Source organism: Chroicocephalus ridibundus, chromosome 2, assembly GCF_963924245.1.
Source record: "Chroicocephalus ridibundus chromosome 2, bChrRid1.1, whole genome shotgun sequence".
NCBI classification, from domain to species: Eukaryota; Metazoa; Chordata; class Aves; order Charadriiformes; family Laridae; genus Chroicocephalus; species Chroicocephalus ridibundus.
The window spans coordinates 22562631-22577038 of NC_086285.1; the positions used below are offsets into that span (position 1 = coordinate 22562631).

Here is a 14408-nt window from a genome sequence, read left to right on the forward strand (position 1 = left end):
GGATTTGTAGGTCAGAAATTAGTTCCCTTGCCACTGCTTCTGGAGAAGCTGGCAAAGCATATGGCCCTATGTCTGTTCTGCACTTGGAGGCTGCAGTCAAATTCACATCCAGAGAGACACTTTTTCTTTTTTAGCTTAACCTAGTCTCTGTTTCAGTGCCTGGATTTTGTTCTGCTGTCACTGGTCCCCAGTAAGTAAAGATCAATTAGCAAGTCTTTTGACAGACTGACAGCACTTTCCTCCGGTAATCGAGCACTTCTGTGATGAAACTGGACCACCTTCTTGAAGAAAATAAAGCATCAGAGATTGCTTTGGCAGAAGCAATAAAAACTGCCACCCCAAAAGGAAAAAAAAACCTCTGTCCTAACAAGAGCAAGCATGTTTGTAATTTAAAACACACGCAATCGGATTTTACCACCCTTTTACTGGGTTTAAAAATAGCACCGTAAGTCTTTGTAGCCAACTATTGCAAACTCGAAGATATTATGCAACATTCATATATTAAACAGGAAACACCTTTCAAAATAACAGAGTCTTTACCAAGCGTGCGAACGTCCATACCCCGTCTCCCTCTGTTCACCCATCCACCTGAACGCAGCGCACATGGACCACCGAGTTGTTAAAATTTCAGAGGTGACGGTACAGCCACCTCCCGCCCAGTAATCGAGCGGCTTCAATCTGCGGCGTGCTCAACACCTTCAGCCTCCCCAAAAATCTTGCTCAACAACCAGCGTGAATCGCCTTCCCCCATCAACCCAGCCTGCTACCAGCCGGCGTTAAGGGATGAGGAAGGTTTCAGCAGCGCGCGGTAAGCATCAGGTACAGACACAACAGGTTACCGGAGCAGGGAAAAACAGCCATAACCTGGGAGTAAGACACACACGGAAAAGCACCTTAATAGCAACGTATTCTTATATATCCACCTTCCAGCTAACCGCAAGGTTCCTTTGATTTATAAAGCTTCTATGGCACAGAGCATCCCATTATGCATCTTAATTACACGGCATTTGGGGGTAAGGGGGAGCACGGGGGGTTCGGGCGTCTTCGGGGAGCCGCCAAACTTTTCTGACGGCGGGGAGACGAAGTTGAAGGACGGGGAGCTCCGGCAGCCCCGCCGCTGCCCTCCCCGCTGCATCAGGGCGAGCCCCCCCGAGCCCGGCCCGGCCCCGCCGCCCCCCGCCCCGCTCCCCGCCGCAGCCCCAGCCGCCGGCCGAGCCCGGCCGCCCCCGCCGTACCTGCGCTGCCGCTGCCGCCGCCGCGGGCAGGGGGTTGTCCAGCAGCTCCATCTGCACCTCCTGCGCCGGGCTGGGAGGCGATTTGGACATGTCGCTCTGGACCATTGGCGGGGGAGTGCGGGCGGCCGGGCGCCGAGCCCCTCGCTGGGGCAGAGCCGTGCCGAGCCGAGCGGAGCCGGGGCGGCGGAGCCCCCCCCTCCTCAGCGCCCGGCCATGCCGGGGGAGGCGGCGGGCGGGCGGAGGCGGGCGGCGGCGCGGCCCTGCCCTGGCTGCTGCCGGCGGGGAGCGCGCAGCGCGGCACCGGGGGACGGGGCACCGCCGCCGCCGGCGGGCGCGGGGGGAGGGCAGGGGGCGGTGCGTGGGGGAAGAGGGAAAGTGACAACGAGCATCTCCCTCCCGGCAGCTACCGGGCGGCGGGCGCGGGCGGGGGGGCGGCGGGGAGGCGGCGCCGGCCTCCCCGCCGAGAGGGGGCGGCGGGCTGGGCGGCCGCGGCGGGGGGGCGAGGGAGAAAGTTGGGGCGGGGGGTGTCAGGCCCGGCTTTTCCCCGCCGCTCGGTCAAGGTCGGCCGCGGCCGGGAGGGGCTCGCTCCCGTCGGTAAGTTGTTGGCGAAGGAGGCTTCCCGGCGGTCAGGCAACTCTCCGTGGGTCGTGGAGCGGCCGTTCCCGGGCGCGGCTGGGGCAGGAGCGGGGGGAGAGGCGGCCGCTCCCCTTCCGGAGCCCAGGTGCGGCCGGGAGGGCGGGGGGAGGCGGAGTGCACCCCCCCCGGCAGCCCCGCCGTGCCGCTCGGCCCCCACCGTGTGGCATCGCGTCTCTCGGCCCCTGGCGAAGCCGTGGGGTACGGTCGGGTTTAGCCAACAAACCTGCGCTTTCCAAAGGGAAAGTTCTCCAGGTCTGTCGTCTTGCTGCCGTGTCTTCCTGTACTTCTCGGAGGCTCCCGTGCACACATCAAGACGGGATGAGTGATTCCTAGCCGGCAGGTGAGATGCAGCCAGCTCTCTGGTTTTATACAACTTAGCACAGTTTCGGTCCTGTTATCAGGTGCCCCACGGGAGGCTTTTGAAACACCTGTTCAAAACCTGACCCGGGAAAATCACCTTCCACCCCTGCGATGATCTGTCATTCTTCCTTGGAAACAAAACCGAACTTTCAGATTGTCCCAACAGAGACTAAACCCGCTGCCCACGTAAGCACACAATGGACTGATACTTGTAGTCAGAGAAGATTTTGTAGACGGAGACTTGTTACATCTTGTTGTCATCTTTGGAATCTTTGGATTCATCATCTACCTGCGCTCCACACAGCACAAGAGGGAAACTTGTGTGGTTGTTTGTGAAATCTCATATCAGTTGATTGTAAACAGTGAAAAATCAGTACAGAAACTCTGAGTGGCCTAATATCATATAGTTAAAATCACAACCAATACTAAGAGCATTATAATAGTCACAGCGAACCAAATCCAGCACAAAAGCCAGTTCAACGTCAAGAAGTACTGTCAAGCTTTCTACCAGTTGTGTGGTTGATTTATCTCATTTTGCAAAACAGCTAATAAATTTCCTCTCTGACTTAGCTTGCTTCTGCAGACTTTCTCATACGAATAGTGAAAATATCCTGCAGGAACTACCCATTTTTTCTGAAGGAATTGGCTTTCCCTGCAAGTGGAAATGCTCCAAGGTTTGAAGGAGCTTGAAAACTTTCACTTGTCGGGGAAGTTTCACATTTTACTTTAAAAAGTTGTCATAGTATTCTTCAAAAATAATTTCTAGAATTTTGTCCAAGTTGTTGTCTATAGTGAAACAGAACCTTAATTTTAAGTGAGAAGAATGTTGTTTACATGCTTACATTTCATTCAAACTGTTCAATAGAGATGCCGAATAATCTTGAAACTATAAAGATGCCGGAGCCTGGAATGCTTCCAGATATTCTCTTAGTGGCTGTAACCAAAAAGATATTTTCTCGGTACAGATTTGGTGAGAGGAATGTGTACTTCACCTTCTAACATAGGCCTTGAAGTAGTTATTTCTTTGTCGCTTCCAAATTAGATTGTTTTAATGGGATTGCTTTTTGTGACCGTCATAATAATTGAGGAAGAATAATACATAAATAAATATTTAAAAAATAACCTAAACACAGTATTCCTGTTAATGATTGCTAAGTGGAGTGTTGTTGTCGGTGTTGGCTTTGATTGACTTCTAGCACCGTTATAGTTTTGGAAGCATTTATCCTTCCGTTTCGGACCGTTCTCTGTGAAAGGCCCTTGATCCACCGTGATTCAGTACATTTACTTGGTAAATTTTTGGGCATCTGTCAGAGTTCGCTTCTTCTCCCTCATGCAGAGCAGGGAGTGGAAATTATTTAATCATGTAACAGCGGTCCTTCAGATTGCCCTCTGAATTTTCCCTTTGTAAAGAGTATATAAATAACGTGGCTTTTTTTTTTTTCTTTCAAGTATACCGTTCTTCTTTAAAAGTAGTCGAGAACATTTTGGAAGCATTACAGTTTCTAAAGCCATAAATTGTGTAGCTGTGTTGAAAGGGTATTTCTACTCCCTCATAAATTAGAGCTTGAATATATGAAATGAAGTTCATTTTTTGTTTGCTCAGTCTTGTATCTTTTATGATTACTTTGTCTTCTTTCCTTTATAAAAAGATAAAGGTAAGGATTTTGCTTGTTTATATACACACATACAAGGGCTGTAGAAAGCAGGGACTCAGGAAAGAAGTTTTTAAGGCACAAATAAACTAAAGGGAGCTCACCAACTAAAATAAAATAGTTAAATATAAATCGTTGTGTTGTACAGTTTTCTTTAAAAGAAACTCACCACAAACCCCCACACACACTAATCACCTCCAAATTTCTAGTAAGTTTATTTTGTTTTTCTTCCTGAGAAAATATATTCTGCGTAACTGTTCTTTAGTAGCAATTATCATTAGTTGCCTTGATGTAATGAGAGGCTAGAAGATGAGCCTAGAAAAACAATTTTAAGTGTCTTAGTCTGTTTCACTCCTTTTGTTTAGCAACTGAAGAGAGTTCTCTAACCTTGAAATGTGCAGTGAAAATCCTTCAGCTGAACACACACACACGCAGTCATCCCTCTGCGTGCTGTTTTTGGCCACATCTGCTTCAGGACAAGGGTCACCGTGTAAAAACAATATGCAGAGATTCCAAATTGCTCCTTCTTTCTCAAGGGGAAAACAACCTGCTACGCCTAACCACTTCTCGGCAGAAAACCACTCTGCTGCTTTTTTTTTTTACGCTTTTATCTGCAATGGAGAGGTGTTGTGCATGCTTATTTGGATTTTTATAAACATGCAAATGTTAGAAGGCCAGAAGAAAATATAAGCTTTTTTAAAAAACAAAACAAAACAAAATACCAGAACCAAAAAAAACCCTAACCTCAAAACCTTAGGCTGACAAAGAGGATAACCTGATTTGGGTGCCAAAAAAATATCTTTTCTTTTTGTTGTATGAGAGATTGGATGTTCTTTTATAGCAAGAAGTGCTGTATTACTTTGCATGTTTAATTGTCCTTCACCACCAATATAAGAGTGTGGTGTCAGCACCGCGTCCCAAGCTTTGCACACATGTACAGTGAGTACAGGATTGATTTAGTCTATAACCGTCACCTGAATGTGCAAAAATAGGGCTAAGGTGGTTGGCTGATATTTGTGTAAATGCAGCTAAAAGCCAATAACTTAGGCCCAAGGGAGATCATTAAAATGTTGCATAAATATAGGCTGGTGAGCTTACAATGACTCTTGTGAAACTACTAAAATGCTTCTAATTGAGCATAAGTTTGAAGGCCTGATCCAGCGAATTTCTTTAGGAACACCAGTTAAAAAGAAGTGCTGGCCATCTATTCCTCTGTGCCGCCTCCTGCTTAAAATGCACTGTAGCTAGAAATTCAATATTGTGAAAATTCACTCGGTTACCTGGATTTAGTATCTCGGAACAGGCATAGTCCATCTCCTTCTCCAGTGATAAACGGGAAGCTGGCTGTCACGAGAACAAACTAAAGAGATTCCTCTTGGTTTTGTACTTTATCTTTCACACGACAAGTCTGAACAAAACCACTCCAGACAGGCTCACTTATGAATCTATTATCAGTCTGTATCAGAGCAGAACACCGTCTGCCTGGATTTAATGAACTGATCCATTCTTACAGCTCGTGTTTATTATGCCTTATTCTGTAGGATATTTAGCGCCACGCAGCAAAACCTGGGTTGATATTTTTATGATATATTCGGGAGGGGGACAGGAATGGAAGGAGCAAGGTTTCTACATGATGGAAGATATGAGCAAGATACAAACACTGGCAAAAATGCTCCTAATGCGCGGGGAGGCTCGCAATACTTGCAAACGCCACAACACCTACTAAGCACGTATTTTCAGCCCTTTGCAAAACGTGACCAAAAAAGGCACGCTCCTGCTCGCAAGCTGCTCGCTTTGCGAGAGGCAATTTTGTTGTCCGTGGGTTGTATACAAAGTTCATGTTTGATTAAGCCCTTCTGCACAAGTTGCTGGTTTCAGTTGATATTTTCTTTCTTTTTTCTTTGCCCTCCCGTCCTAGCTGAGACCACATATCTCCTTTTGTATCCCCGGTCCTTACCAACTATGGTGTTCCTATTTATAGCCTTATTGCTCTCTTATTATTAAATACTTGAATCGCAAGAGCACAAAAAGGCTTTATAGCACTCTCACCCACAAATATGCTCAGCCCATGTGAGTTACTGACATGAGAGACAGCTTTTAATAGTCCGTGCGGCCTGTGTCCAAGGATGGCATCCGAGCTCTTCTCAGCTCCTTGAGCCTGGCCTTTCCTCTGCCCTTCATTATGCCCCATGCTCAGCTTGGGCCTTTCTGCTTTAGGGAAGACATTATTTTCTTTCCACTCTATAATCACTTATTTGTGGCACCGAAGCAAAACTCCATTTACAATAAATGGTGTAAGAGAAGACAATGACAACCTCTAATCCGTATCAGGATTGTAAAACCATCAACATGGTTGACAGTTAACTCATCATTACCAAGGTTGTTGGCAGAGTTAATAAGCCTAAGAGTTTACAGGTTCTTTGCCAACTGATCCGTGCACAGATCTGCAGTGCAGATCGCTGATGGCACGGCTCCGTGTTACCACCAAGTTGATGTCAACGGCAAGCATTTTCTAGAAGTTGTTTCCCTCCCTCCTCGCCTTGGCCGTGCTGACCTGATCCTCCTCTGCACACCACTTGTGCTTCCCTCAGCACGAGGGACTCCATTCAAGAGTTAGAAGCAAAACGTAGCAGGAAATCAATTACCTTTCCATAGGGTTAATTCTCTGCTGCTTTATCTCCATGAGCCATCTTACCATGGAGTCCAAGAGCAGCAACTGCCAGGGTGAAAGGGGAAGGGGGAGACAGCGGGAATACGTAGCTTAGAGCAGGGTTGCAGGAATTCCTTCCTGGCAGCACCCCAGCCCTTAGAGCAGCTTAGCTATAAACATCAAACTGCGGCCACCGTCAGTTTTTGAAAACATTACTGCAGAGAAACGTCGATCTGGTTTCTGAAAAACAATTTTTGGTAAGTACTTTCAGTTTATGCAGAAAAAGGAGGGCAAGGAAAGACAAGTCTTCAAGCTTTTGTTTGTTCCTCCTTTTCCTCCCTTACCACTAAGCCTCTTTTACCCAACTGCCCCCCAGTCTTTACCAAATTTGAAGTTCTCATTTTGTAAGCAAGCAGTTTTCAATAAAGCTTTAGCAGCCTTCAAGTTTCATAGGAAAAATGATTCTGAAAATCAGCAGTCACGTTAATACCGTGATGTAAATTCTGTATTAGCCACAGTCAATTAACGTCCGTCAAAACCATCTTATCTATTTCCAGAATGAAATTTTGAGAGAAACATTTGTCCACCTAAAAGCGGAAACACGAAACAGTGCATAAGACTTCACCATCTTCTCCTCTGATTCTGTGCTGCCCTACATTTTATTAACGTAACTGTCCTTGCTATGTCCTTTGAAAACCAAAGAACCAAGTCTGTGCTGAGATGACAGTTTCTTATTGTAACATTGCAATGGTATCCCATATGACTTGTGTAGAAAAAAATGCCAGAAGCCTAATAGCAACATTTTGTTCCCAGTCATGTGCAAAGAAGAAAACTGTGGTGAGCGTCAAGCAGATTTACTCTGCTTTTTGTAGCTAAGTATGTTCTTTAGTATTAATTTGAAACCATGTCTTTTAAAACACACTCTAGAGTACTTTCTATGGCATGTTTCTCAAATTTGGATGGTTTCCTTGTATCATTAGATGCTAAGAAAACAAATTTCCATTCAGTTTTGCCCTGGTCTATTTTGTAGGAAAAATAGCTTGAAATAGACATAATATCTTTTTTTTTTTTTTTTTTTTTTTTGCATGGTAGAATTACACTGATAAAAATAATAGGAAAGGATCAGCTTTTAAAATGACATATCTATTAAAAGCCAACAGCTAATGCATTGGTGTCCAAGCCTGTGACACCCAGGACGTTAAAAATCAAGCAGTGCCGTACTACCCCTCCTGGGTAGCACAGGAGCTGCTGCTCCCGGTGAAAGCCGTGGGGAGACACGTCCAGACCCGCTCTTGGATGACTTTCCTGAGTGGATATTTCTGAAAAAGGCAGCAGAGAACGATAGTGACGAAGCATTGTTCTTCCGAGGGGGGAATGTCAGGCCATCAACGCTCTCACAAAGCATCCGATGAAAAAACCCGAACCTTTAATTTTACTTAAAACAATCCCTTAATAGGAAATCTGAACAGGACTTGCTTTTCCTTACAGCCTCTATGAAATTCTGTGGTCGCTGAAGACACACGTTAGTGACAGACTGAACCAACCCCGGTGTGCCATCCCAAGCCCGCCCAGGTGAATTCAACAGGCAGAGGCAGCTCCATGGCAACAAATACTAAAGAAGCAGCCTGTTAGAGAGCCCTAATTCTGCAAAGAAAGACATGTGGAGCATTTTTGCTTTCATTCTAGCACAACAGGAAGAAAAATACATTTCAGTTAATGATAATGAGAAAAGCCTTAAAAAATTTCCTCCTCAAGAATGGAAGCAGATCATCATCTTCGGTAATCAGTCATTTTTCTGTACAATAAATGATTTTTCCTGAGAACAAAATAAATTCCAGATGAGATTTTACAGCCTTTGTTTGGGCAATATTCAAAGCAATTTCACTCAGTTGTTTTGTTTCTCTTTTTTTTGCTGTTTAAATATAGTCAGTGTGCATCTGTTTATTCCTTCACATCTCGTGAAGTCCTGAACCAGGAGTTACTATCAGAGCAAGAATATTGAAGCCATTTACTGCCAGACTAGTGCCTGGGGACTGTTGCTGTATAAGGAGTCAATGAGGACAGAAAAATTATTTTTGAGTGTCACATTAACCAATGCCAACATTAAAAAAGAATCTGTAAAATAAGATAAGCTTTAATTTTTTAAAGTTGATACTCAGATTACCCTACCACAAAAATAAATGTCTTCTAAATCCGTTGTTGCAGCTTTCACAGTAACATACTTTAATCTATGTTTTCCCATGATGGAGTCACTGTGGAGATCACAAAAGGAGCGGAACTCCATCAGCAAATCTCTTACTTTGTTCTAACAATGTGGTTTTAGTGAGATGGATGCATTTCAGACCCCCAAAATAACTAGTCAGAGACAATTTTAAAGCATAGCTTGCCTAAGTGATGCTTGACATTGATATTATGTTAAATTAACTTAGTTTTAGAGTTACATAAAGACATATGTGAAATCGTATGGTATTTTCCAAATTTCTCTTCAATCTTGCTGCTTCCTAGCTGAGCCATCTCTCAGCAAGGTCTCCTGTTCATTTGCTGACATCCAGATTTGGCTAGCGAAACTGGGGGACAATTTAGTCATGTTCTAGTGGCTAAGAAAAGCAAATTTTGATGCAAGCCTGAAGCCCAGCCCTCGCTACTGGTCCTACTGACTGCAGTGCGATTTTTCATGCCCACCGGAAGACAGAAGCATCAAAAAAGAGAATAATTCACGTTCATCTGTTACTTAAGCCCTAGTTTTCCTAGGTTTGTGAATGAGCTGTATATAAAGACACAGAAAGGAGTCCTGCAAATCATTTATGTAAATAGCTTCATTAGCTTCATAGAACCTTTCATGAGTTACGAAGTGCTCTGGTTTTTAACTGGATGCCAGAATCCCAAACAATAAGTTTTTCTTTTGCATTGGATATATTTCAGTATGGCTTATAAACGCTAACACAATTCTTACTTTATGCAAGTATTCCAAAGCACTTTATACAAACTAATTCAATATTTGCTGCAGTAAATATTTTTATATCTTCCAAATGCTCATCGACCATTCAACACATAGTGAAAAACATGGTTTTGTTTCTACGGGCTGACACAAAACATTGGAATAGATCAAACACACATGAAAAAAGCCATCGCTGTATTAGAGTAAGTCTCCTAATGATAGAATAATACACTGGTGAATGGCTACTTGCATAAGTAATATGGCCAATGTCATAAGAATTACTTATCAGTGTGAATCTTATGATTAACTGCTCAGGGATTTGCAGTTTGGTCCACTGTGAGGTTGCTTTCTTTGAGAAAAATCTCTGCTGCATGCTTTTACCAAAAACAATACTGTTTTATTCAGTTTTGCTATATATGTCACCCAGCATAAAGGAAACAATGACAGCAAACACAGTGAGATAGTCAGGACCAAAATTTTAGCTGTTTGCAGCCAAACTATTGTTCATGAATCAACTCCTGAACTCCTGCTGTTTCAAATCCAGTATGCTAATTTAAAACAAGATTAATTCTTGGTTCTTACTCATATGTTGAGTGCGATAGTTCTCCAACCAGTAAAATGGCCGTTTGGCCATCCTTTTTGCTGAGGCAGCAATGTCCTAAAGCAGCAAAGTGGCCAGCTGAGGGTGGTCACCCATTCAGCGATTCCAACTTCATTTGCTCTCTAGTGCCTTCTGGAATAAGCACTAGTTTGACTGCAGTGTTTGTTCAGCCACTAGTGTAAACTAAAAGAGCTTTTACTAGGAACTTTCACCAGTGTAATCTATATTTCTTTTTTTTTTTTTTTTTTCCCCAAAATAAACAAGGTTACAGTTGTAATAAGGGCTTCTACATGCCTTTCTTACTGATTTACAAGGCAAATAGAGTGCACCCCAAAGCATCAGCCAGAACGTGAAGATCATGCGGAAGAGAGAAGCTTTTTATATCCTTCTTGCTCTGAGACTTCAGAAACAGAAGATGAGGTGCTGCTCATAAGTGCTTCTCATAAAGTGCTCATAAAGTCAAAATGCCTGCTACTCCGTTCTGCACCCTCAGTTCACTATGTAGCTCAGTCTCTGCTCTGGTTTTCTTGGATTGAACATATGCTGTTGTGCAATAACAGTCTATAAACTCTATTTAATTAGCATTCATGTTGCTGTTTGCAACTGCAATAAAAGTTTATTTACCGCAATCTAGTATAGTGTTTATATATAATCTCTTCATTTGCATAGCTAAATTCTGTGTGTTGCAAGAAAATTCACCAGTTTCTACATTTGCTGCCATGCTTCAACTAGAAAGAGAAAACCAATTTCAAGATAGGTGTCTTTCATGCACAACAAGTATGTGTCCCAGTGCATTTCATGCTTTCATTATTCTGAATGTCTGCGAGAATGAGTAATTTTTATAATTCTCTTGCACTGTATAATTTAAATGCAATCTTTTTTTCAAACAATTTTATTTATGTTTTCCTGCAGTGAATGAAACCATCCACAGATCTCAAACGTTGATTAGAAATAATAGTGTAATAAGCCAGTGAAGTTATAATTTATGGATCAGGAAACAGAGGTACTGAACAGTTAAATGTTTCCAAGGTGAGATTATTCCAGCTTTTTAACCAAAATAGGCATTGGATAAATTAAAATGTCCTTTAAGATCAGGAATCAAATCTCAGGATTTTCTCATCTTCTTGGAATACTCAATCATTAGATTAAAACCCTAATATTTACTCTTCCCCTCGTTCCTAGTTTTTGGAAATAATACTTTGGTTTTGGAACAGACCATGCGTGAGGGTTAGAGGAACCTCCTGACAGATAAATAACGTGGGTCTAAACCACACAGCTTCAGACACCTGTGTATTTTAGGGGAAAAAAAAATTACCTAGTCTTTGCTCACAGATGCAGCTCTAAAAAGAAATATTGTGTCCATTGAGTTGAGTGCCTCCGGCATCACGCGGCACCCCAGCAGGGCTTTTCAGGGTTGCTCTTTTCTACTGTGGAACCTCAATTCAGATCACATTTTATGAGAGTAATCTCATTTTTAGATCAGACTTTGTCTTTAAGAAGTAGCTTAAATTACAGAGATACTATGCAATACCTTTTAGAGGAAATCTAATCTGATTGTTAAATCAAACTTAAAAAATCCAACTCAAACCAGAAAAATATAACAAAAAGTATTGAAAACACAAGTGGCAAACAAAGCTGACAGTATATGTCTAAAATGTCCCTCTGTGGTTCTGGGGTAATAAAACAGATATGAGATTAGAAACTAAAATATCCTTGAAAACAGAAACCACAACTCTTTCAGCACAGTTACTTTATGTCCCATTTGTCTATGCACATACATATTTTTACTTACGAGCATCACAAACATTAAAAAGACAGATTGCTTGTAAATGTAACATACAAGAACAAAACCCCCTATAAATGCAAAATGAAAAACAATTATAAAAAAAAATTTCTTTGTCCAGGAGGTAAAATGATGTATTGCAACCCATCAGTGCAAAGGAACATACAGCATTCACTAACATTTCCACATCTTCCTTACTAAGGATATGCTTCAGTAAGGAAAGTAATTGAGAATAAACCTAGAAACAGATACAATATTACAAAAAGACAGTTTGATTAGATTTGCAGAACTCAGAGGGTTAGAAATAGCACTGCATTACATTCAAAGTTAAAGATCAGATTGGGAGCCACGTGCAACAAGTGTCTAGGAGCAGTTTATTACAAAAACAAACAAAAAAATTCCCCCCAAACCCCAGTCTTTCAAGGTTTAGCATCTTAAAATTGTTTGCTGCCTAACCACTGTCATCACCCAAACAACTGGATTCAAATGTCTTTAGAGTAATTAGATGCACATACTGGATAAAGGTGTTTATCGTTTGTACAAAAAAGGAGGACTAGGTTTCACTGGCCAACTTTTGTTGACGAAAACCTATAGAAAACCCACTTGTAACCCTTAGTCTAGGTGGAGCCGTCTGTGATCCAAGGCCAACTTTGGTGATAAAAAGGAAGAAAAAGAAAATTGCTGGTAGAGTAAAAATAATAAAGGCGTGCAAGACTTGACGAGTGAAAGCACAGACAGAAGTGTTATTTGATGAAAAGCTGTTGTTTTCTATAGAATATAAAATCTTTTCCAAACAGTTTTAGTCTTTACTGAGCCATCCAGGCTAGCAATAGGAAAATCACGTCGTTAACGCGCAGACCGGTCCCAGTCTGACAGGCGGCGGCATCTAACAGGTTGCCTCATTTCGCTGGTGTCGGAGCAGTACTAGATGCCTTCTGCAAGTGTGAAGCCCTGAGGCTCCCACTGCCCTGGAAGTACAACCAGCACCCTCCATTGTTTCATAGGTGTTTCAGACAAAGACCGCATGATCTTTGAAACTTCTTCGTATCTTCGTCAGTAAGGAATTACACTTCTCCCTGGCACCTACGATTAACAAGTTCCAGCCTTGTCAAGAGGCATTTTCGTAACCTCTATATCAATTTACATCGCTGTCTGTAAAAATACCCCAAGATGTTGCTGATAGTAGGAGTAAATTACCTCTGCAGATAGATTGTATCTTTGCATTTCTAGCAAAAGAAATCCGTATGAATTGTTAAATATTTGTCAGTCGGTGGCTTTGCTGAGAGTGAATTGCTGCAAATTGGAAATCCAATTTATTTCATCACCTTCTCCCTTGCTTCAAAATGATTTTGAAACACCACTGCCAATCCACAAAGATTTATGAAGCCGAGGGTAAATGAAAGCCTGCTGTGGAACAACAACTGGCGTGTGACAACACGGTTTAGCTAAGTGTGTAGCGGTGCTTCGCGGCACGTCCCCGGGAGGCCAGAAATCTGTTCTGCAAATGGCCGAAGTGAAGCCGGCGCCGATAACAGCAGAGCAGCGGGCTTCAGCGAGGGCTGTAAATTCAGCCGGAGCGAGCTGTACTCAGGTAGCTGGCACGTACTGCACTCCGTCCTGCTGAAAGTATGCTGCTTCTGGGCTGGCCAGCTGTTGTAAAGCTAGCTCTGATTTATGGCAGCAACCTGCGTGATCCTTGGCTTCAGCGGATTCATGCTGAAACTCAGAGGTAAGCTAAGCACAGGGCTCTCGGAGCATCTTCAAGCTTTCTGGTGTTCACTTTCCTTCTTGTTTTAGAGGGCGGATGGTTTAACTGAAGATCGCTCCATGTGGCTATGACTACATACGTGGAAACTATGAGGCCAAAATGCCCTAAGATAAACACACAACAGGATTTCATGAATGGGAAGCGATGCTCTGGATATTGTGAGCGAGCCTCACATGCGATGTCTGTTCGCACTAATCCCCGTGCATTTAGAGCAAAGGCAGCTTACACTCCTGTGGTGGTACTTTCCAGATTGCGCTGTAATCAAGAGAAACCATACAGGCTTCTCACGTTTCCAGCAGCCTGAAAATGTGTGCAGTGAAATCAGTTCATGCAAAAAGCCGCGTAACTGCAGCCCTTGAAGCCCTCTAGGAAATAATACACGGTGCCAAAAAGGCAACTACCACATACACCACAAAGCAAGGACATCACGACTGACTGGACCGATGATAAAGTTCCTGGAACATCTGGTAATTAATCTTAGTTTGGAAGGGTTTTAAAATGTTGGCTTATATGACTAATTCCCTTTCACTCTAGTAAGTATGTATACGCCAGGAGACATTTGAGTTTAACAGAAAAACGTGTTTGGAGCTGTAGATCCCATTTAGAAAAAGGTCAAAATGTCAAAAAGCTGCACTGTCCTGATAGGTACCATGGAAAAAGTTTTAGCTATAAGAGGAGCAGTATCCAAAAAACCAAGGTTCATTGACACAGATTAAATATGATTCTCCATTTCAGAGTTAGAAATTTGGCTGGTGGCTGCTTATACATACCCACCAGGTTGGCGT

General features: G+C 43.0%; 1 protein-coding gene across 6 annotated transcripts in view; it reads right to left on the reverse strand.

Moving 5' to 3' along the window:
• Nucleotides 1-1542, reverse strand: part of CACNB2 (calcium voltage-gated channel auxiliary subunit beta 2) — a 256830-nt gene extending 255288 nt beyond the window's left edge. For 3 of the 6 annotated variants that reach the window (XM_063324693.1, XM_063324701.1, XM_063324702.1), the window contains exon 1: nt 1236-1542. In XM_063324693.1, the coding sequence (XP_063180763.1) occupies nt 1236-1340 (105 nt within the window). In that variant the 5' untranslated portion in view covers nt 1341-1542. The remainder of the gene's footprint in view (nt 1-1235) is intronic. The other 3 variants (XM_063324694.1, XM_063324691.1, XM_063324692.1) reach the window with 2 other exon arrangements.
• Nucleotides 1543-14408: the final 12866 nt, after the last annotated feature.